The 23,838-nt window shown below is 39.3% G+C and overlaps 1 protein-coding gene across 2 annotated transcripts; it reads left to right on the top strand.

Annotated features, from left to right (window-relative positions):
• Positions 1-1,640: 1,640 nt before the first annotated feature.
• On the top strand, positions 1,641-23,133 carry me2 (malic enzyme 2, NAD(+)-dependent, mitochondrial). 2 transcript variants are annotated; one of them, XM_034872142.1, is made up of 15 exons: positions 1,641-1,851; positions 8,115-8,262; positions 12,938-13,071; positions 13,178-13,327; positions 13,747-13,822; positions 15,123-15,284; positions 15,376-15,589; positions 16,112-16,209; positions 17,118-17,231; positions 17,362-17,473; positions 17,943-18,085; positions 18,249-18,351; positions 18,561-18,631; positions 19,120-19,218; positions 19,499-23,133. In XM_034872142.1, the coding sequence occupies exons 2-15, from the start codon at positions 8,149-8,151 to the stop codon at positions 19,658-19,660; spliced, it is 1,752 nt and encodes a 583-aa protein (XP_034728033.1). In that variant the 5' UTR covers positions 1,641-1,851; positions 8,115-8,148; the 3' UTR covers positions 19,661-23,133. The 2 variants fall into 2 exon arrangements, with proteins under 2 accessions (XP_034728033.1, XP_034728034.1); XM_034872143.1 differs by having other exon boundaries at positions 1,686-1,851; positions 8,118-8,262.
• The last annotated feature ends 705 nt before the right edge of the window (positions 23,134-23,838 follow it).

Genomic DNA, 23,838 nt, shown 5'->3' with positions numbered 1-23,838 from the left:
CTCTGGGCGGGCAAAGCCGAGAAAGGGAAGGTAACATTGCACCTTATGACCTCATAAGGGACAAGATTACAGATTTTCCCATCTGAGCTTTCTATTTCTCAAAGGCAGAGCAGGATGCCCAGGGCTTGGTTTACACCTATCGCCATTTCTAGCCACTGGGGGCCCATATGCAGGCTGGGGAAACTCATATTAATGTAAAAACAAAAACAAAGGGAAATTTTCATGCCATGGGACCTTTAATGTTTATGTGAAGTTGGTCCATAAATGTTAACCTTCACGTAAACAGGTTGTAAGCATGTCATCGCTTGCACAACAAAGTACGAGCCATACTTGAGAACTGTTAACAGTACAACCTATGAGCCAGGTACATTGTTTTACAGTCAATGTAGACATGAAGCACATTTAGAGTCACTAGCACATTCAGAACATTCAGGTTTTACTCAGCGATAACTGAAACGCCACCACTGTCAATGTTCATTTTTGTCAATAATGTCCCTCGCAGATATTAACCATATCAAGGCTGGATTGCTGGACTAACTGAAGAAGTCTTCAAGGAAAGAAAAGGTGCAAATTGTCCATTTTCTGATCCAGAGCCATTTATCTATTTATACAAAATAGATGGAAGCTGTGCTCCAATCAAACTAACCAGGTCTAATGGTCACTTTTAGCATTATACAGTTTCCTCTGCAGGTGACCTAAGCAAGCAATAACATTATTGACTGATAACACAAACATACTGTCACACATGTGGTTACTGAGCCGAAGTCAATTAATTAACGTGTGAAAAAATGTAGACTACGTGCCTCGATGCTTCCAGCTTGCTGACTGTAACACATCCTCTCCCTTCTCTATGGCTTTCAAACTATTCATATAGCTTAAATGTGGTTGTTTTATTATGCCTCACTTTTTGGATAGCATATTTCGGTGTGCTTTTTTCCCTTTTGTACTAGCTAAACGGAGGCCTCAGCTTTAACATTTGAAAAAAAGCTGTAAGGTTTTTAAATGCTTAATATTGATTGATAGTATGAACTATGTTTTTGCTGAAGAATTAATAAAACAATACTTATGAAATGCTTGACTGCTTGCTTTCAATTGTTGTTATGTAATGCCAAGTGATACTAAAACATATTGCTGTAATTAGTTTTTTTTTTGTATTTGGTTAACATTTATTTTTGCAGGGATAAGTTGACTACATTTGATGGACAAATGCCCCACAGCTTATACAGCCAAAGCTAGATTGCAATGCCCTTCCAAGTATGGCCTTTATTCAAATACACACACAACTCAACAGAAAGACACTAACAAAAACAGCATAAAGTAAGTTTCTGGTGCCTTGTCTGTTTGTATTTTTGCTTATTTTGCACAAACAAGAAAACAAATACATCTAATGTAGGTTGTTAGGGGAAAAGAAAACCATGGTTTACGGTTGGGATGCCAACAAAAGTTCATTTGTGCTGTTTCTCTAAGGAACAAAATAAAAAAAAACTGCGGGGAAAAAAAACATTAAACAAACATTTTATAACAATAACAAGAATAATTCCTAAAAACACCCTTGAATGAAATCTGGAACCTGTCATTTCCTACGACAGTGAAAGCTCACCAAAAATAGTGCGCTTGTTACTGTCTTTACGGTAACCAATAAGGAAATCCCAACATGTGATTGGATGAGGGGCCAAGTTATTCTACGCTGCCATCCTTCCTCGCCACTCTGCTGAATCTGAGGCTACGCTGAAAGGACGGACCAAGCGGTCAAATAATAGCAGTTATACAGCGAACTCCAGGAGAAATATGCTTTATAAGAAGTAACCTGTCCAACGGAAGTAACCACAGTATTATACTATTTAAGAGCAGGTAAGCCGAGTCTTATTCGCTGGAAAAACAACTTCCCGTGTCTGTGCCAAGCATTGTGTTAACGGTAGTGAGCGGGCATCAGAAAGAATGGCAGCATGGAAATAATCATCGTGTCGTAGCTAGCGTTAGTGCCGTGAGTCTTGTTTCATCTTTACGAACATTGGGACTGTGGGCATTTCTCTTGTTGACCCGTTCGTGAAATGTGCTCAAATGACAATACATCTTAACCTAGTTTAGTTTAGCGGTTAGCTTCTTAGCTTGCACAGTAGCTAGCAGTTGTTAGTTGCATTTATTTAATTAATATGTAGGTTTGTGGTGGAGGTGTCTAACCTAGGCTAACTAATCAGGTTAGCTTCTAATTAACCACAAGTTGAAGTTACTGTTATTTTTTTTTCTTAATTAGATTTTTCTGTGTAAACGCAGGCCTAGCTAGTTGTTGCCTTCCATCACCAAACAGAAGATTGAAGTAGAACAGTTGTCTTTCATTTGATCAGCTTTGCATTATGCAAAATGAGAACTAGCTACGCCAAGACATAACTAACTGATGTGACCACATGTTTTACTGGCCCTACTATGGTTATTACCACATTAACTGCATATGTTATCATGCAGCATAGCAGTTTACTACTAACAATCTCAAACAGTTTCTACACTAAATAATGAGTTCAAATGTCATTCAGTGTGAGTTGTGCATATCTTTTACAGTTAGATGGTCTTTGGTATTCACTGTCCTGACATTATTACTATGGAAACAAGATGGACAAGTATTTGTGTGTCAGAAACAGGAAGAACAACAACATGAGATTATCAGTAAAGCCACACCCAACTGTGCAATAACTAATTAAAGTATGTTTGTTTGTCTTCAGTTTGAGGTAATATGTAAATAACAGAAGTATAAAAAATACAATTATATTGCTTTTGCTTTATACCAGTGTACTGATTGGTTGCTTTTTGCGTAGTTAGCAGAGGAGAGCACTGTCTTTCTGTTGTAAGTAAATTTTTGGAATGAAACCTTTTGTTATTACATTATGCCTAAGGATACTTCAGTCAATACAGATATCTTTTGCACAAATTATTTCTATATTTAGACTACTTTCCAGCACAACAATGTAAGACCTAATAGTCTGGCTAAAGAATGAGTCCTGTTAGCCTCATTTGATTAGAACATAATAAAGTGAAATGTACTAGTACCGAAGTAACACATATGAGATGTATAAAGTCCAATTCTAGCTAGCATTGATTTATACATTTCTAATTATTAAACCTAAAGTTTATTTAGTCAGGTGTGGTTATTGTGACTGGTATTTAGATGGGTCAATTTCAAGCCTCTGCAAGATACTGTATTTGTGTGGAGATCTCAGCACAAGCTTTGAATATCCAGTTCTCTGTAATTTTGATTATTATTGAAAAAATCTAATTGCACAATTCTAGGTGGGCTGGTTGTCTGCTTTTAGGAGCTATTAGCATACAAACAGTTACATTGACAAACTCGTTGGGGAAAGTGTCCAAGTCGAGTATCCACACTTGTTCAAACACTGATACAAAGCTGGCTTGGGCATGCTGATGACGTTTGGAAGGAAATTAAACAGGGAAAGGATTCAGTATCTCCACGGTATCAAATAGTGCGCTCGTTAAACACTGTTTTCAAACCACTATGTGGTCAGAGCTCTGTGACCCACACGGGCAGGACATCAACGTCCTTACAGACTGTATCACAGACTGCATTCATTTCTGCTACAAGAACCCTGTGTCCACCGGGGTGGTACGGTGTTTCTCAAACAAAAAGCCGTGGATCACCCCCGACATCAAAGCTCTCTTAAAGGAGAAGAAGAGAGCTTTCAGATCAGGCGACAAGGCTGAGCTGTAGGCTGGACTGAAGAGGCTGAGGAGGAAGGTCAGAGAGGGGAAGAGGAAGCTAAACAGACAGCTGGAACAGAGGGGCATTAGGTGGGTGTGGGGCAGCTTGAAGACCATCTGAGGTTTCAAAGCACCCCCCCCACTCAGGCCGAGGGGGACCTCAAGTGGCTGAATGATTTGAACCATCACTTCAACAGGTTTGACCAATCACCCCACGCAGCTGCACCCCACCTCCACACCACCAGACGGACTTCTTCACACCCCCAGCACTCAGCCCCCCTGCTCACCCCTGTCCTTCACAGCATCACAAGTGAGACAGGCGCAAAGGAAGATCAAGGTGAAGAAAGCAGCAGGTCCAGATCAGACCAGTTTAGTGCAGTTATGAAGAAGATCTTCAACCTGAAGCTGGGAGTGGCACCACAGCTGTGGAAGACCTCCTGTGTGCTACTTGTTCCAAAAACACAGCACCCTAAAGACCTCAACAGCTAGAGGCCAGTGGCTCTTACATCACACCTGATGAAGATGCTGGAGAGACTGGTCCTGCATCACCTCCGCTCCACAGTGGGCCCCTCCATGGACCCCCTGCAGGCCCAACATTGGAGTGGAGGACGCTGTCACCTTCCTGCAGCATCGTGCCCTCGCCCACCTGGAGAAGCCCGTGAGAATCCTGTATTTTGATTTCTCAAGTGCTTTTAAGACCATCCAGCCGACGCTTCTGAAGGACAAGCTGGAGAGGACTGGTGTGGACCACCTGTCACAGTGGGTCCTGAACTATCTTACAAACTGGCCACAGTCCTCTGGACTCAGTGAGGGAGGTGGGAGAAAGAAGGGTCCTGGCTAGACTGGCAGCTAAGCTGGTCCATGAGTCACACCCCCTGCACTACACCCTGTCAGCCCTGGAGAGCAGTTTCAGTGTCCGGCTGCTCCACCCCCGCTGTGTGAAGGAGAGATACCGCAGATCTTTCCTTCCAGCGGCCGTCAGACTGTACAACGAACACCGCTGACTCTTAATTTGGGCAATTTTCAAAGTGCAATTTCATAATTCATGTGTAATTTATTATATAATAGTATTTGCTGTATTTTGTACACTTACCTACCTTGCTCTTATCTTTGCTGTTGCAAACCGCAATTTCCCCTCTGTGGCACAAATAAAGGTTTTTCTTATCTTATCTTATCTTATCTTATCAGGTGTGTGATTAACCAGAAAATATTCTTGTACAGTGTACAACCCAAAGACTGGGACTCACAGAGGCTGCATCCAGGCTGTTTACCTCTGCATATCAACTAATCAAAAGCATTAAAATGGCTGTTGATTGTTTGTGCTGCTACAGTCTGCCACGTTGTCCCGTGCTTTGATGCTTCTTTTTTGAGGCGATGTCTCCTGCATATGAAGCTGTAAGCCGAGGCCCTGCCAGCTGGCTATGCTTGTAACTTCTTTTATCAGATAGTTTGAGAGGGGCACATGATCACACCACAGTGTGCCTCTGAATCTGTTCTTCACCAACACATAAGCAACTGGACAATCGCACCCATTGTTGACGAAGAGTTGTTAAAGGCCAGTGGTAACTATTTAAGTTGCTAATCAAAAGGAAACCAGCAGAGTGTGATTCATTGGCTGGTGTTGGCATACAACGTAGCCGTTGCACTGCAAACACTATTTAATGTAGCATGTGATTGCCATCTGGTTTGAATACTAATATATTTGTTTATCTGATCTCCATTTGTATTGTGGTGTTGTGGTTTTATGTGTGTGATTGTTACTATGGCAACATAGCAAGAAGAGTGTAGTAAAGGAATGGAGGAGGGCAGGAAAAGGTTGCTAGCACAGTTCAGTGCTGTTTGTTGAATCAACTGGCTCTAGGTCTATTCTTTTGCCACCTGAGCTCAGCGGCATGTTGCCAGGCCATGAAATCATTCAAAGGACTTAGATCTCCAGCCTTTTTCCCTGTGTAATCGGCCTATAGGTTTAAAGAATGTCATTTTCTCATGTATTTTGTATTTCAATCAAGGCAAAATGCTACATCTTTTAGCATTCTGCTAGTCTCTGCTACTAAACTACAAGGAACTGAAATAGAAACTCCATGCGACAATGCATACGTTGCTGTTTGCCAAATAACTTGCTTACAGGTCCAGTTGCATTTCCTCTGGGTCAGGTCTTGACCTTAAGTAAGGCTAAAAGACGTTTAGGTTGGACAATAGAATGATTCAACACCAGAGCAGAAATAAGAGTGTATCACAGTTGGATTCAGAAATTATTCTGGCTACATTTCCTTTGTGGTCTGCTTTGCTATCTTGGTAATATGGTGATGTTTGAGCAATCTGCCCTTAATGGCATTCACATTTACATCACAAAATAGCATGTTCTCTATATCATATGTGTAGCAATTTAAGGTTGTTCTTTCAGTCTCTTAGCTCTGAACGTTCAGTGGGAAGGCAGCATTTACTTTCTGGGTTCATAGTCAAGGCCTTTCCCACAATAATTATCACAAAGGGGAAGCCACTCTTAATTGTCTATAATTTAGAAAGGAACATCAGTGATGCTTTAACTGGACTCTTTCTGCATCCACCACAACAAATGCCCAACACAGTATACTGTAGTTGTGAATCATAGGTCACATGCATGGCATGATATCTCTTACAATGACGATACTATTTCAGCCACCAACAGCAGCTAAAAGTAGGCCAGGGGCCCTTGAGTAAAGTGGGTATGCAACAATTGTTGTTGGTGTGGCATCATTTTAGGACATTCTGCCATCAGATACTGTTTTGTGTATTTATTCATAAGCTTGTTTTAACATCTTAACTCTCAAAAATTGTAGAAATCATTTAGCCTATAGGTGTGCTCTGCAGATGACAGATATATCATTTGTGTGATTGTTAGTTGGTGTCTTGATACATATAAATCTGCCTGTCCTATATTTTTTTTATATTTTTCGGTCAACTGATGTCACCATGATTTACTCGTTCTCTGTCTTTATGTGGAGGGAAAAGGATTATGACAATCTTCCAAAGCTTTGTTTCTCAGATCATGGACTAAATCACTTCTGTCCACATCCTGATTAATGAGTAGCCGCTGCCGTCAGCATTTTTAATCCCCGAGTGTTGGACTGTCCATGCACATCGAGTGCATTTCAATCAGGAGAGACATGTTTCCAGATATGCAATTAAGATTTTTTGTACAGCTCAAGGAAATATACAACGTTTTTGGTGATTAGACTCCATCGCTAAACAGATATTTTGCATACAGTATCTATATAGGAGTAGAGAACCGTCAGACCCCCCATAGAATCTAGACACCGGTGGTGGCAACGAAGGAGCCCGAAGACCAGACCAAAGGAGGCTCCGGTCCGGTCAGCTGGAGTAGATGACAGTAGTTGGAAGGGGGGGGGAGGGGGGAGGGTCGCACTCTGTGCCTGCAACGACAGCTGAATAGCACAGGGAGAAACAGAATTTTTAAGGCAGGGGTTAGACTCTTGCAATTTGTGTATAATTCTGATTGGTTAAGCAGGAAGGAATGCCTCCACCAGCTGATTCCATTTAGGAAGAGAGCATTCTTAACATTAGATCTTTCTAAAAGAATTTACACTGAGCTATATTTAAATCAGGAAAGACTAGTTTTCCACAGCAAAATGTACATTTATTGGGATAACAGCTGATTTGATTACAGAGTGCATTGATTAAAAGTCTTCCTGAAAGAATTTACGCTGAGCTACATTTGAAGGCTTCTGTGATTAAGTGTGTGTGTGTGTGTCAGTAGGCCGACAGTCTTCACTGCTGACAGCTTACTGTCATTCGATAAGGGTGTGATTATGTCAAATGTTCAAAGGTTGTGGCAGTGGTGCACTTCCTGTCTCGACTGTAAGAAGCAAGAATAGCTTAACCTTAAAGCAATAAATATTAACAACCCTTTGACACCAAAGACTCGTCCCATGCATTCGTAGAATTGATTTCACGATTCTCTGCCACAAAGTGTTATTGCACACATGAAACATGACAAAACAAATTGGCAGTGCCAAAAATAATATCTTTTGGCGCCTACAGCACATTGCTCATCCCCACAAACCTGTAAACATAGATGCTTCATGGAAGAGAAGGGAGAGCAGTGCAGTGCTCGGGAGTTTATACAATCTCATACATGTTTAAAACTCCCAGACGAAAGTAGTAGCGTTTTTTTAAATTATGAAATTTAAATGAGAATTAAAGTCATAAAAAAAAAATGAAATCGTAAACAAGGTGAATTGAGATCACAATGATTAGTCTTGCAGGCCTACATTCTAGTAATACTCAGCACCCTAAAACAGCTATATACTACAGGCAACATTTGCCATTTAATTGTACATTAATTTCAGCAGACAGGAACAACAAAAAGAAAAAGTTGTCATTTTTGTTATTCCTTCTTTTCTCAGGAGTTTTCCACCAGTAGACCAGTGATTGCCCACCATGTTGTCCAGGTTGAGGACAACCTGGTCCCTGAGGCCCTGTGTCTCTGTTTGCAGATGGGCACACACCAAAGAGAAGGGCAAGCCCCTCATGCTCAACCCTCGCACCAACAAAGTAAGTTGATCACTTGTGTGTGTGTGTGTGTGTGTGTGTGTGTGTGTGTGTGTGTGTGTGTGTGTGTGTGTGTGTGTGTGTGTGTGTGTGTGTGTGTGTGTGTGTGTGTGTGTGTGTGTGTGTGTGTGTGTGTGTGTGTGTGTGTGTGTGTGTGTGTGTGTGTGTGTGTGTGTGTGTGTGTGTGTGTGTGTGTGTGTGTGTGTGTGCGCGTGCGCGCGCGCGTGCGTGCGTGCGTGTTTAAAAAGCGTCTCGACATGTCTTGCATAGTTTCAGTCCATTTCTGCTGGATCCATGCCAAATATGTAAAGTAGGCTAAGCTTTTTGTGTGTCAGGGTGGAAAATAATGTGAATGCTTTTCAGGATTTCATATTATTTACGATGGATAAATAAATACCACAAATGGACTGCAAATCATAACTGGAGCATAAACCCAAAAATATATATATATTTATACATATGTGTATGTATGTATGTATGCATGCATGTACATATATATATATATATATATATATATATAGTGTGTTTGTATATATATGTATGTGTATATATATATGTATGTGTGTGTATGTGTGTGTGTGTGTGTATGTATATATATATATGTGTGTGTACTGTAAATATTTGTGTCTACTTAAGGAAACCTACTCCTTTTGTTAACAATGATTAGTTTTTATTATATCCCTTCCTTTAATTTTGAGGTCCCATTTCCAAGTCTTTTTTTCATTCTTTCAATCCTCTTAGACGCAAAGGATCTTCAAAGCATTACGTTTCTCCAACAAGTAGAATATGGAACAACCACGAAATACAAAGTAACTGATTGCTTTTGCTGAAAAACTAGAAAAACTTTTTCAAGCACTTGTCTGGTAGTTGCTTTTACTTTTCCTCTGCTAATTGAATAGTCCTAGCTTCTAACACTTGCTTTAAATTAAGACCTTAAGGGGATGGTTCTCAGGCATTTTGGAAGCTAAATAAATTGATCCTGTCATTTGTGTCAACATTTTTGTATTGTCAACAAATACAAAACAAACGTTCAATTTCTAAATAGTTTCCTAACTAAGGACATCATTATTTCTGTTAGCTTAACATGATATTTTTCTGAACCCTTTGCTTTACTAGACTTCTAGTAAAGTGCTAAACTGCTTTCTAAATCTCAGATGATAACATTTTGCGCAGATTAAAAGAATTTGTGATTAAAGTAGGTTGACAGAAGGCAGAAAAGCCAGGTTGAATCTGTCGGATTGTTCCAGCACACACTTGACCACACCCAGCATCACTCTTGATGCCCAAACTTAATAAAATAAACATTGCATTGAGAAAGGCTTTTTTTTTTTAAAGATTATTTTTGGGGGCATTTTCAGGCCTTTTTTGACAGGACAGCTGAAGACATGAAAGAGGTGTGGGAGTGTGGGAATGACATGCAGCAGAGGGCTGCATGTTGCAGTCAAACCTGGGCCCGTTGCGTATAGAGTAAAGCTCTATATACAGTATGGGTGCCCGCTCTACCAACTAAGCTATCTGAGCGCCTTAACAGACAGTTCTCACCACACCCAAGAGTGATCTGGACATGTTAAATCAAGGCCAAAACCTTTCTCAGTGCAATGACTTTTTATTTACTTTGGGCAGTTTTTTTCCTGCACTGGAAAGCTTGTAACTTTTAAACACATTTTCAACTGGTGTAAGTTGCTGTAAGTTGCTCTGAAATATATATTTACTACCCAATACAAATATATATCACATTGTTGGGTGTCTTGACATTGTTTGATTCATGCTGTAAATTGTTCGACTGGCAGGGGTTTCTTATCAGTTTTTTCCAACTTCTGGAAGTTAAAAATGACATTTGAAACATGAGGCTGTAACTGATTGACGTGACAGGGCCTCACTCTGTGCAGACTATACTAGCCTTTACTACACATATTGTGCTAATTATAAACATTCCAACCTACACAAATCTCAGGGTCCAGATGGCGTTAGCAGTAAAATCTTGCGGTCAAGAGGTGATTCCCTAGTATTCCCTTTCCAAAGGCTATTTCAGCGCTCACTGGATAGAGTCCCTGACTTGTGGAAGCAATCTCTAATTGTACCTATGCCCAAAAGCAATAGGACTTAAAAGAGGAATGAGCTGCATCTCTTAAGGCCTGGTAATACAACCTGCAACCTGTTACCCTTGGTTGTATTACCAGTTTATATGAACATCTTGGTGAAGATTATTGAGCATTTGTTGATTTTTAGCAGTGCTTTTAACAATATTCAGCCCAACCATCTGCTGATGGGCAAGCTGATGGATATTGGGACTAATCCTAGGCTTAGTTTGTGGATTAATGATTTTCTTTTTAAGCAAATCCAGCAGGTTAGATTTAACACAACTGTTTCCTTCCGTAAATCTATAAGTACGGACTGTGTCTCCAATATTCTACACGCTTTATACGAAGGAGTGTCAAGCTTCAGTCTCCACTTTTACCTTTTTTAAGTATGCAGATGACACAGCTTTGGTGGGGCTCCTAAAGCCCGATAAATCATCCCTGAGTGGTTTTGAGGAAGAGGTAGGGAACTTTATTCAGAAGTGTTCTGACAATTTCCTTAAGGTCAATGTAACTAAAACAAAGGAAATGGACATAGATTTGAGAGGTAGTAAAGGAGATATCCCACTCACCAAGGTTAATAATGAACCCATCAAATGAGTAAATACACACACATACTTGGGAATTGATTCAGGTTTGACTCAAAAAACTGCAGCAGAGAATGTTTTATTTACATAAATTGTCCAGTTTTAATGTGGATCAATATATTTTGCAACTGTTTTACAAGGCTGTCCTTCCGGGTATCCTATCCCTTGGTCTGGTTTGGAAACAAGCGCAGCCTAGATCAGAATAGGTTCCAGCGCCTGTAAATGGGCTGTATTTATATAGCGCTTTTCTAGTCCTAACGACTACTCAAAGCGCTTTTACATCATACAGGAATCATTCCCCATTCACACACATTCATACACTGTGTTCACACACACTGTGGCAACTCAGGGTTCAGTGTCTTGCCCAAGGGCACTTCGACATGGGACTGAAGGGCCAACCACCAACCTTCCAATTGGCAGGCTACCGCTCTTCCCCTGAGCCACAGCCGCCCCCTGCACGGTGCACCAGAAGTGCAAAGTGAAATGGTTCAGCAGCATGACTCAGGATTTTTGCCAGGGGAGCCCCCAGCATTCATCCCTCTCAGAATATTTAACTCCTTTTCCAGCCCCAGACATTATGGCTTCCATGTGTTATGCCCATATTTCATTAAGAGGTGGGTTGGTACACAAACTGCAGGATCCCGAAGACACGTGTCCCTCCTCCCCCGTCCTCTCTTTTATACAGGGGGTGTTTCTGCTGCAAAGCCTCTTATTGGCTTCTTTGAGGCTACTCCCGCTCTTACCTCTTTTCCTTCTTTTCCTGGTCCCCCCTTTCACTCAGCTGTCCACCTTTTCCTTTTAAGAGTCAATAGGTTAACCTGGTCTCAAAGTTCATCCACTGCGCTCTCTGGTGAGTGGGAACAGAACTACATCAGAGTATGTGAACATCTCCTGCTGCTGGCCTACAACAGCTGGTTAGAGGTTGCTCACAGAATGGTGTGCAGCATGACATCTAATCTAACTCTAAAAAGAGTGGGTTACATTTTACTCGACGGTATCTACATAAGAGTTACATGACACTGTCATGAACGCCATGTGTTATAACATAAACAAGTCAAACGTTTATGACAACACTTCTTTTAGTAAGCATTATTCAGTTTTTGTCATGACAGGTTAGGGTTAGAGTTCATGTGTCATGACTGTGTCATTACAGTGTCATGTGTTCATGACACTGTAATGGGACTCTTATATAGATATCTTCAAGTAAGTGTTAACAAAGAGTGTTGTCATGATTCTTAAAACCATGGAGGATTAGGAGAACATTTTTCCTTCCTTTTTTTTATGACAACCCAAGCACTAAATGTGGTAAACAAAGTGAGATATTTGGGTCAGATCTTTAGAAATGATTTATGTGATGATGATGATGTTCAGCGCCAGTGTTGCAAATTGTATGCACAAGCCAACATGCTGGCACACAAATTTCACATGTGCACAGACGATGTTAAAACTGCCTTTTTTTAGAGTCTACTGTCTTCCACTCTATACAGCCCACTTCTGGTGCAGCTTTAGTTATGCAAAAATTAGAAAGCTTCAGGTGGCCTTCAACGATGCATTCAGAGTCTTTTTCAATTTTGTGTATACAATATGAGTTGCTTAACTTGTTCAAAATTGCAATTGTAGTCGCTTTGGCTGACACAAGGTACATTTTTGTTGTTGGAAACATTGGAACACATGTCTGCATGTGTTTTAATCACTCTATTCTTATGAAATTCAATCTTTCTGTCTTGTCTGTGTTGTTTTGTTCTGCATGTTTTTGTACTGATAAGGACCTGTGTGTCTGAAATAAAATTGATTTGAATTATATATGTGGACTTAACAGAAGCCTTAATTAAAAATACTAGAAAAGAACACTTGTCCATTTGCACGAAGAGTTTAGAAGTTCAGAGTTGAAAATACTATTGTGAAAATATGACATACTTTACATTACTTTACACAAGCACAGTACACTATTAGATACCTACATTATCTTAGTCTCCCATCTCACTCCTCTCTCTTTCTTTTGTTTTTCTCCAGGGAATGGCCTTCTCTCTACCGGAACGACAGATTTTAGGAATACATGGTCTGCTGCCTCCCAAAGTGGAGACTCAGGACATTCAGGCCATGCGCTTTCGGAATAATCTTAAGAATATGACTGATCCCCTACAGAAGTAAGGACATATTTTACAATCATACATTTATGTGAAATTTTTCCCTTTATACAGTTTAACTTTTCCTCTCTCTCTCTTTCCTAATTTTTCATCCTTTCCCATACAGATACATCTACTTGATGGGCATCCAGGAAAGGAATGAGAGGCTTTTCTATAGGTTGTTGATGGACGACATAGAGGAATTGATGCCAATTGTCTACACTCCCACTGTAGGCTTGGCTTGCACACACTATGGACACATCTTTAGAAGACCAAAGTAAGCATGCAGTAAATCTGACAGTTTGAGCCTTTAATGTAGCCTTTACTTTGGTGGCGGGCACACTGTGCCTGTTGCACTCGTAGGAATTAATATTTAGGACGGAGAAGAAGAACGTTGAACTTAACGCCCATAGTCCACACTGCTTTAGGCCCGATGTGCACCAAATCCATCCTTCTGAAAAACGTGACATGGAAATACAGTAAATGAAGAATTTTTCCGGGTAAAATATAGGCTTTTACTGGAGCTGTTGATATTCTTAAAATGGGGAATGGGTATTAAATTTGTGTCAATACCTTGACTAAAATAATGTAAAGGTTGTTATTCTACTGTAGATATTATTTGTCTCACTGTTTTGTATTAAATAGAATCTTACAACTATCATTAAAGTAGTCAACTCATCATGTTTCTCTCACAAGAGGTTTGTTCATCTCCATTCTGGACAAAGGACACATCCGTTCTATCCTGGACAACTGGCCAGAGACTGACGTTGCAGTGAGTAACTGAATATACCCCCACCGTACACCACTTCAGCTAGTATCGATATTACAGTGTAGGGCTGTGTATTGGCAAGAATCTGGCAATACGACACGTATCACGGTACATGGCTTGCGATTAAATATATTGCAATATATTTCAATACTGTGCGTAAGGCGATATATTAGGATTTTTTAAGTATAATTGTTGAAAAACTAAAATATCAAAAAAGATTGTGGTGGTTCTTAGGGAGCAATTGCTCAAGTAAAAATGCTTGCACTTTTTCTACAAGTTCAGCGGCCACATGCATATTAACTGCATTATCTGAAATTAAGACAGGATCTTTTGTGTACATGCGGTCGCCACTCAGCATCTGCCTCTTTCAGTAGGGCAACGATGTTCCCTCCAGTGTGGCTGTCGTACATCGCTCTCGTTTGCAGGACACGGGATTCCAACTTCCATTAGTCAGTAATGTGATGAACCGTAATAGTCACATATACCGTGGGACAAATAAAGGTTTTTCTTATCTTATCTTATCTTATATGACTCAGTCGCCCTAGACGTCCAAGGGTCACGGTCAAGCCAACCTTCTCAGCTAGAGCTAGACATTCCAGCGTGCTTGTTTTGACCTCCTTGTAAATATTGGGCACATCAATATCAGTTATGTGCTGCCAGAAGGGTATAGCGTAACAAGGCTCCATCGTTTGCACCACATCACGGAAACCTTCGTTTTCAACCATATTGAGCTGGCGCATGTCTGACTGGTTTTACAAACTGGTTCCTGTCGATATCAGTAGTGCCCTCTTAGCACGGAATGCAGCGAGAGCCGGTCTTATGCAGGCTTCAGCCATGGCTATGTTGTTAGCTTCTAGCAAAAAGTCAGGCACTGTTAGGCGGGGACACTGGTGGTGCGTCTTAGCATAGCTATCTTGCGGTAGGGGGTTTAAACACAACATAAACGTGAACCACTGTCTTCCCATGAATATTTTTGAACGTAAATAAAAAAAATCAGTACAATGTTGCAAATAAAATATTTTTTAAATATCTTTTCTTACACAACTATTAGAGTGTAAAAGAGTCTCCTAGTGATGTTTATCGCTCTCAAACCCACAGACTGAAGATTTTAAAAATAGTGGAAAAAGAAAATAAAATAAAGATACTGTGCACATGGAAATGGTCACCATGAATAGATGGAAATCAGAGTTATAAATATCACGGTAAAATTTAGGGAAAGTATTTACTTTGCTTGTATTTTGCATGTAACATGTTAATCTGCAGTTTTTCTGACTAATGTACTTATTTTCGTCCTCCTCTGTAGGCAGTAGTAGTAACTGATGGCGAACGTATTTTAGGGCTAGGTGATCTGGGTGTTTATGGAATGGGCATCCCTGTCGGAAAACTTTGCCTGTACACTGCCTGTGCCGGCATCAGACCCGATAGTTGTCTGCCCGTGGTGATAGATGTTGGCACAGACAATGAGGTAAGAAAGTTATGTTATGTATATTTCTGTATACTGTATGCATGTACGTGTACACCTCATCATCCTTCATGTGTTTGCCCTTGCCAATCAGACTCTCCTCAGGGATCCGCTGTACATGGGGCTGTACCAGGAGCGAGATCGCTCTCAAGCCTACGATGATCTGATTGACGAGTTCATGGAAGCTGTAGTGGAAAAATACGGGCAGGACACACTGATCCAATTTGAGGACTTTGGGAACCACAATGCCTTCCGCTTCCTTAGAAAGTACAGGGAGAAGTACTGCACCTTCAACGATGATATTCAAGGTTCAAGTACAACCCTTCACACAACACTTGGGATTTGTACTTGTTGTCATAGTGCCATAAAGTTTACCCATTCAATTAAAAGCAACAATTGAATTTAGTACAGTTCTATTGGTGTTAAAGAACCATTGCCCATCACAACAAATATTATTAGTCTTTATTTTCTACCTTCCAGCCAACAGTTGGTTTCTTTTAAATTCAACATTTGAAATTGCAAAAACCTGAAACTTGCATGAATGTAATAATTGAACGTGGACATATTGTGACCTTCAAGTCACATTACTGCTGCAAGGAAATGCTGTTGCAAGCAGGGACCATATTGAAAACTGAGCTGAAATCCAGTGCATTCATGAGCTTATATTTCACTTACAATCAAATCCAAAAGGCTGAACAACAAGCACAACATAACTGGAAAAAAAGCGGATTTAGCTTTCCTACCTTTTAAACAAATGGTAATTGCATTGTTGGATTTAAGGCCGAGATTTTGTTGTTTACTGTTTACTGGGTTCTTCTGCATGTTTCCAGGCACTGCGTCTGTAGCCCTGGCTGGTCTATTAGCAGCCCAGAGAGCCATTGGCAAACCCATCACTGAACATCGGGTACTTTTTCTGGGAGCTGGAGAGGTAAAATAATATTTATTCATGAATCAAATCAAGTTCTTATTGGTTAGCTTGAGAGCATTACAAGCTAAGCCAATCGCCTCTCTAAAACACTACTCATATGTCTTGGGAGTCACACTGTAAAGAAATAATCATAACTTATACATTTGACAAAATACATACATTTTCTAAAAAAAGTCCAGACGCTTTTTCCCTCGTGACATTTACTTATGCCAATGATCATCACAATGATGTTATATTTATTGATATTACACACCACACAAATAAACACAACTCATATAAAGCACAAACTTTTTACATTTTTTCAAAAAAAGCCCAAATATACGCCAAATCTTGAAACCGTGACGCCAACCTCTGTAAAACAGTAGTTTAATATCTTGTTTGCTATATAACATCTTTGGTGACAGTAGACTAGTTTGACTTGGTAGACACTATCTTTTTCAACTCAATACTCTTTGCTCTCGCTATCGCCCATATAAGGATACAATTGTCTCTGTTCCTGATGTTTTGGGGCCTTAACTTAACTTTCATCGCCGCCACATGACGCTCACCTTTATTCAGCAAAATTCAATTTCCATGGCCCCTGAAAGCACCATCATCTGGGGGTGCCTGTTGGCGGCTAAACTCAACTGCCAGCTGCCGCCCGGATTTTGTCGTTCTGTCGCATCTGTTCATCTGACAGCCCTTTACGTAGTTTAAATTACTTTTATTTAAGGCTGAGTCTTTAGTCCAACATTTCTTAAGAACTTCAAATAATTTAAACTGTGTTCAACATTGACCGAGCCTTTTGTGGGATTTTCTTAGGTATCTCAGGCATTGTCTTATTAGAAAATAAGGTTTATAGTTGTATTAAGGATACAATGTCTAAGTACTTTTGAAAATATAACTTTGTGTAATGATTTCCTGCTTAGGCTGCCCTTGGTATTGCCAATCTGATTGTCATGGCCATGATGGAGAAGGGGATGACCCAAGCTGATGCCAGAAAGAAGATCTGGATGTTCGATAAACATGGCTTACTCGTAAAGGTTAGTCTGTTTGACAAAGACATCAACAACCAGAGCATGTGTCAAATGCCTGTGTGGTTTACTGCCTGGCTCACTGTATGATTGGTGAACACAGGTTTTCTTCTGTATTGATTTTTTTTGTCGCCCCCAGGGAAGACCTCAGGAAACCGACTCTAACCAAGAGGCATTTGTCCATGACAGTCCAGAGACTGTACAGAGCTTCCTAGAGGCTGTCAACACCATCAAACCCACAGCTATTATTGGTAAGGAACTTGCTATTTTCTGTTTTGAAATTTTGGTAACACTTTACTTGAAGGTATCTACATAAGAGTGACATGACACTGTCATTAACATGTGAAACATGAACCCTAACCAGAACCACAACTTGTCATGACAAAACCAAAGGACACTTACTAAAAGAAGCTTTATGTCATAAACGTTTATGACTTGTTTATAATGTTTATGACACGTTCATGACAGTGTCATGTCATTCTTATGTCGATACCTTCAAAGTGTCACCGACATTTCTTGTAACTTTAAAGCCTCACAGTTTGGAATATGTATGTTTAAGTTTTAGTCGTTAAACTGAACAAATCAATTCATAAAAGTCTTATATGTTATGATTTGTTTTATTTTATTTACCAGGATTCCAATTGAATAACTATACTTTATATTTAGACTGTTTAGTATTCATTCAATCATTAAATCAAAGTTTTTCTTTCCTTTATCCAGGTGTGTCAGGAGCTGGACGTCTGTTCACCCACGATGTCATCAAGGTCATGGGAACCCTGAACAAACGACCAATCATCTTTGCCCTGAGCAACCCGACCAATAAAGCCGAGTGCACAGCAGAGGACGCCTACACACTCACTGATGTACCCAGTTCTTTCTTCTTTCCTGTCCTCTGCTTCTTTTTTTTGACTAACTCTGAAATCAAGCATTAACAGTTCCTGTGCTGCCAAATCCCTCTTCTTGTTATTGTCCTTTCTTTTTCCCCTGTCATCACCCTTTTCACCTTTTTGATTCTTTGTCCCACAGGGTAGATGTCTTTTTGCCAGTGGCAGTCCATTCGGTCCAGTGACTCTGAGTGATGGCCGCGTCATCACTCCGGGACAAGGGAACAATGCTTACATCTTTCCAGGTGAAAGCAACAAAAAGAAATCATAATTTATGTTAATGAGTATGGAAAATGTACAGATTCCCTCGACATACAAAATGACTTTCAATAACTTACAGTGTCAAGAAGAAACACCAGCTAATGTATGCACTATAAGGAAACTTATTGACAATAAACAAAATGCAAAAAGTAAAGCCAGTGAGTTTTTAAAATATACTGTATGTGTATTTCAGGTGTGGCCTTGGCTGTGATCCTGAGTGGAGTGAGACACATCAGTGACACAGTATTCTTGGAGGCTGCTAAGGTCTGAAGTCATTACTAACTACTTCTTAGTCTCTTCTTTAAACTTGCTGACTTTCATCTTTACCTTTTCTCAAACCCATCCTGCACTTTTTTCCTGACTCTGAATTCATACGCATACGTAGATGGTCATAGAAGCCCTTTTTACCCCTTTGGTGTCTCATGTTTCCTCTCTTTCTGGACTAACAGCTAACATATATACGGGTTAGAAAAGGCTGAGGATCCTTCGTACTTTATCTGTCTTCCAAAGATGATATCTTGCCGGCATTCCTTGTTCCATATTGAAATATTTTGCATGAAGAAGACATTGTAATCTGAGATGTGGTTGTTTGGACATTTCTATCACTTGATCTAACATTTCTTATTTTTCTTATATGTTGTTATTCTTATATTGTCTCATTCAAAAGCACATATTATATTTATTACCTATGGTTCTGTTTTGGACCCCAGCAATTAATCTTTAGCCTAAACCTGTTTGTATATCCCTTCCAGACCCTTTCAGAGCAGCTGACAGATAAAGAGCTTGAAGAAGGCAGACTCTATCCCCCCCTCTCCAACATCAGAGAGGTCTCCGTCCGGATGGCTGTCAAGGCAAGTCTCCTGAAAATGACAAATTCTCTTAATGGCATTACTAAAGGCCCCAACCATAGCTGAAAATGTATTTATTTATTTTGGCTACTGATACACATGTGAATGGGAGTCCAAACCTTAACTGGTCCTGGCTATCTGATTTTCATAATCCATGACCCAGTTCCACCACAGCCTAACACACACAAAGTAAGCTGTAACCTTAAGCTAGTTAGCTCTTTGTGTTCTATTTGTGTTTGCCTCTCAGTAGTAGTCATCCTAAACCTTCTTCTTTCTGCTATAGGTGGTGGAGTTTGTCTATTCCAACGGCATGGCGTTTCACTACCCTGAGCCTGTGGACAAGGATAGCTTTGTAAGGTCTACCATGTGGGACACCCAATACGACTCCTTCTTGCCAGACACCTATGACTGGCCAGCTGTCAGCTTCAGCCCCAAGACTGACTAGAAGTAGCCCACCCCCCCACCCCCCGCTTTTTGTTTTCCACTCAATTCTTAATCACAGATCTTTTGAGATTATCATAACTTTCTTAGTGCAAACACTTGCTCATTACAAAAGGAGGTGGAAGTCTATTACTTCTGCCCTGGTCCTGCATTTGCACTAAAATAGCTTTTTTAGATCTTTGAAAAGGAAGAGTGGAAAAGGGCATTCTAAAGAGGATATTTGAATGGAAATGGCTATTTTATACTTCACATCCCAGTTCTTTATTACCTCTGCATCACATGTAAACCTGCACAGTACCTGGAGTGCCATCTGGCGATGGGAAAAGGCAGTGTGGAAATCTGGTTTTGTTGCAACTTTGAGTTACATATTAATTTGATTATACTGTTTTAAAAAGAACATAACAGACATTATGTTATGGTACAGTAAATTACCACAATAAGGCCTCCGGCACACTACTCGCGTGGCGTGAGCGTGTCAGCTGCATGGCATTTCCCTATTTATTTTGGTTCCCATGTCAACAGGCTAGAGCTTGCACCCTGCCTCCATGACATGCACAAAATAGAAAAGTTGTGCATGGTAGAAATAGGATCTACGCCAATTTTTCATGTGACATGCAAGCATGTTGGAAGTGTTTTCAAAATAGAATACGAACAAATACATTTAATAAACAACATTTTAATGTTTGCATGAATGCAGATATATATGTAATTAAAAAAAATAATTATAAATAATGATTGGTTTTCAAATATTGCACCTGTCAATACAGAAGGAAATTATTATTATTATTTTATTATTTAATTGTATCAATGGGAAACATTCATGTGCACAGACAAGGCTAGCAGCAGCCGGGCTTCGTCAGAAACGTTTCTGGTTCGAAAAGACAGAAAACGCCACGCCACCACCACGCAACAGAAACGCCATGCTTACGCCACGCAGGCGGTGTGCAGGAGCCCCTAATTGTTATTGATATGTACTAAAGCACCAAACTTTTACCCAACAATTTCAAAGCTAATTAGATTGCGCTGAATAGTAAACCAAACACGCTCAAGGTTAAGCTGGGTTTTTACAAGCAGTAATGACTCCGTGGATAGTTTTGTGTTTGTGTTATCATCCACTGTCTTTCTTTTTACTCATAAATAACCTGAAAATAAGTGGGTGCCATACTAATCAAATGCCGTGCACACACATAATATACAAAACTATATTCTTTCTTACTAATTTGAAAAGTTACTCACTCCATATGTAATGTATTAATGAGTCTAATTTAATGCAAAACAGTGTTGTATACACTCCTGATGTGGAGCTTAGCTAGCACTTACTACTACTTTGACTATATGTAGCTACCTAGAGATTCCCGAACTGAATACCTGGTTATTAACATGAACAACTTAAGGAAGACCTTGAAAATGATCTTATGAAGGGAAATTGAATACAAATTATATTTAAGAACACTCCAGAGAAAAAAAAAAAAAATCCACTTCAGCATTTAATTTGTTTGAACGCTTTTGTCACATTCTATTTATTTCTCTGAATCTATTTTGGGTTTGTATTTAAATGATTTGCCCGCGTGCTGCATTTTCCTTAAACAACCTGTCATGAACACTCCTTTAATAAATTGTGGTAAGAAAAAAAACACATCCCCTAAAATGAACCCTATTGCTGAACTGTGAACAATTGACAACCTATACCTTAAATATTTAAAGAAACTGCAGGATGTTTTCTATTTTAATTATATGTTGCGTACTATACATACACTTTTGTAAAAACTGAGACTGATTATAACTTTATAAAGCGTCTTAGTTTTTACAAAAGTGTATGTATTAAAGTTGAGTTTAGTTTGTGGATTTTACTCCTTGGAACATATTCAACAAATTTACAGACTAAGCTTTACTGTCCTGTTCTACCGTGAGCATTGTTATTAACTCTAACACAGTCCTATTAACTCGGATAAGGAAGCCAGTAGAAATATTTCTTAGGCAAGTTTATGTGAATTGCACCTTTCAGTGAAGCAATTCAAAGTGCTGTACATGAGACGTAAAAGGCATTAAGAAAAACACAAGCCAATACAAAGAAGACATAAATAAGATTTAGAAGAGTAAAATGAAATTGAAGATTACAAAAGCTAAAATAGAATAAGCCAGATTACAGTTTAGTGCAAGATATGAATACATAGTATTACATGTAATGTCCTAAAAGACAGAGGCAAACAGAAAGGTCACAAGTGTTAATTTAAACGAACAAAGACCTCAAGTTCCACATATGTGGTGTTTGATGCATGAGCAATTCAAAAATCTTATTATTGGCATATTAAGAAAGTGACCCAAACAGCCTGCTGGGACACAAACATCTTGAAATCAAAATCTTGACCTTTTTAATACAGTAGGTTCACCAGATTCTGGGGAATACAAAGTGTACATGTCTCAAAAATGATCCTGGCACTGTTAAAGGGTAATGCTGCCTATAAGATAATCACATAGATTGTTACTGGAAATATATATTTGCTATGAATAAACCGAGCAATGCCAGAGCGTTTTGTGATCATAGTGATCTATCAGTTATACATTTTAATAGTCACAGTTAGAGAAGATGACAGAAGCACAACCTCCTTATCTTAACATGCAGTTCTCAAAGTAAGATATCCATCAAATATATTCCAGTTCTATTTTCCTATAAAACTATCTATGCCATCTACAGTATGATGTACTGCGCTCACAGTATCTCAATCAATTTCTTTGTCACGTGAAATCATCAATCCTCCCAGTGAGACATGGAACTGACAGTAAACCTTCCAAGGTTGTTTATAATCTAATAATATATCTTTATATTTTGCTCTGTGCTCTGATAGGCCGAGGCAGTCTATTGTAGTGATTAAGCCAAAGAACAAAAAATAGGTGTTTAATTTCAAATATGAGAATTGAAAAACGCTGACCATATACAATGGACACAAACACATACACACACCCTCACAGATAAAAATGTGTTTAAGCCCGGTTTTAATGTAACCACTTCATTTTTCAATTAAGCTGTTTCATTCATAGTATATTGCTCACTGCACTGGATAAAAAATAAAAAAGCTGTTTTGTTTAAAATTAAGAAATTGTGCAGAATTCAGTGAGCAGTTTTTCCTCTGATAGCTTCAGGTTGTGAACACATTATACAGGCAATGTTTTGTACTCATACATTTGACTTTAGTTGTATTTAAAAGAAACTAAAAACAGTTTAACCTCAGTAAGTGTTGGGTCATGTGTCTGTCCTGTTGTTGCTACTAACCGTAATATTATGAGTTTTTACTGTGTTCTGTGAGAATTAGTTTTACCCCATAAGTTAACTCCATATTTCATTGAATACGCCTTCATATAGTGCTGTGTCCTTAAAGTCTGTGTTTCTGAAGTTTATTTTTGTTAAATAATAATATTGCCTTAGCATTTATGCGTTTCTGCTGTTAGATGTGCAGAATAAAATCAGTATTTACACTGGCTCTTTGGCTGCTGATTTTTAAATGGGGCTCGAGCGCCGACAGCGGCGAAGGCTAAAACTGAAGGAATTCTTCCTTTCTTTTCCTTTCCTTTCATTTCTTTTCCTTTCTTTTCCTTTCTTCTGGTAGATTTATTGCCTTTTTTAGGGGCTTAACATACTCAAAAACTCACACAAATTGGTGGTCAAATCAAGTCTTGTAAACATAGACACATATTTTTAGGGTTTTGGGAATAGGCGCATAAAAATGGCTCGCTAGCCCGCACCCCCTGCAGTTTGTTTAACATAGACTAACAAAACTTGGTACACACATGTAACATGTCAAGACGTACATAAAACTCCATTGGAGCCATACCCTAAACCCAACAGGAAGTCTGCCATTTTTAATTGAAAGTTCAAAATTAGTGTGATTTTGGCAAATTCCACATGTCGTATTTCAACAAACTCCTAGAGATTTCATCCAATTGACTTCAAATTTGGTCTGTCATCTAAGATGTTAAAGATGAAAAGTTATTAAAAGAAAAACAATCATTTTAAAACATCACAGGTCTATGGTGTCACAGTGGTAAGGACTGGCTTGTAATGATGTCAGTCTGCTCATTATAATAATCATGCATTTCAAATTACACAAATTTAACTGTAATTCCTTGTGGTTGAGTTTGTTTTCTCTGAGATCATGCCTGGTTTTTAGTAGCCTTTTGCCCGAC

The sequence above is a fragment of the Etheostoma cragini genome, chromosome 5 (assembly GCF_013103735.1).
Source record: "Etheostoma cragini isolate CJK2018 chromosome 5, CSU_Ecrag_1.0, whole genome shotgun sequence".
Lineage (NCBI taxonomy): Eukaryota > Metazoa > Chordata > Actinopteri > Perciformes > Percidae > Etheostoma > Etheostoma cragini.
The sequence above is the reverse complement of the archived record's forward strand: the minus strand, read 5'-3'. Positions and strand labels throughout refer to the sequence as shown.

Excerpts from the sequence above, each read along its gene's own strand:
- me2 (XM_034872142.1), top strand. The coding sequence starts at position 8,149 with ATGTTGTCCAGGTTGAGGACAACCTGGTCCCTGAGGCCCTGTGTCTCT. Across the intron at positions 13,328-13,746 it reads CACATCTTTAGAAGACCAAA|AGGTTTGTTCATCTCCATTC; the intron begins GTAAGCATGCAG and ends TTCTCTCACAAG. Across the intron at positions 19,219-19,498 it reads CCGTCCGGATGGCTGTCAAG|GTGGTGGAGTTTGTCTATTC; the intron begins GCAAGTCTCCTG and ends TTTCTGCTATAG.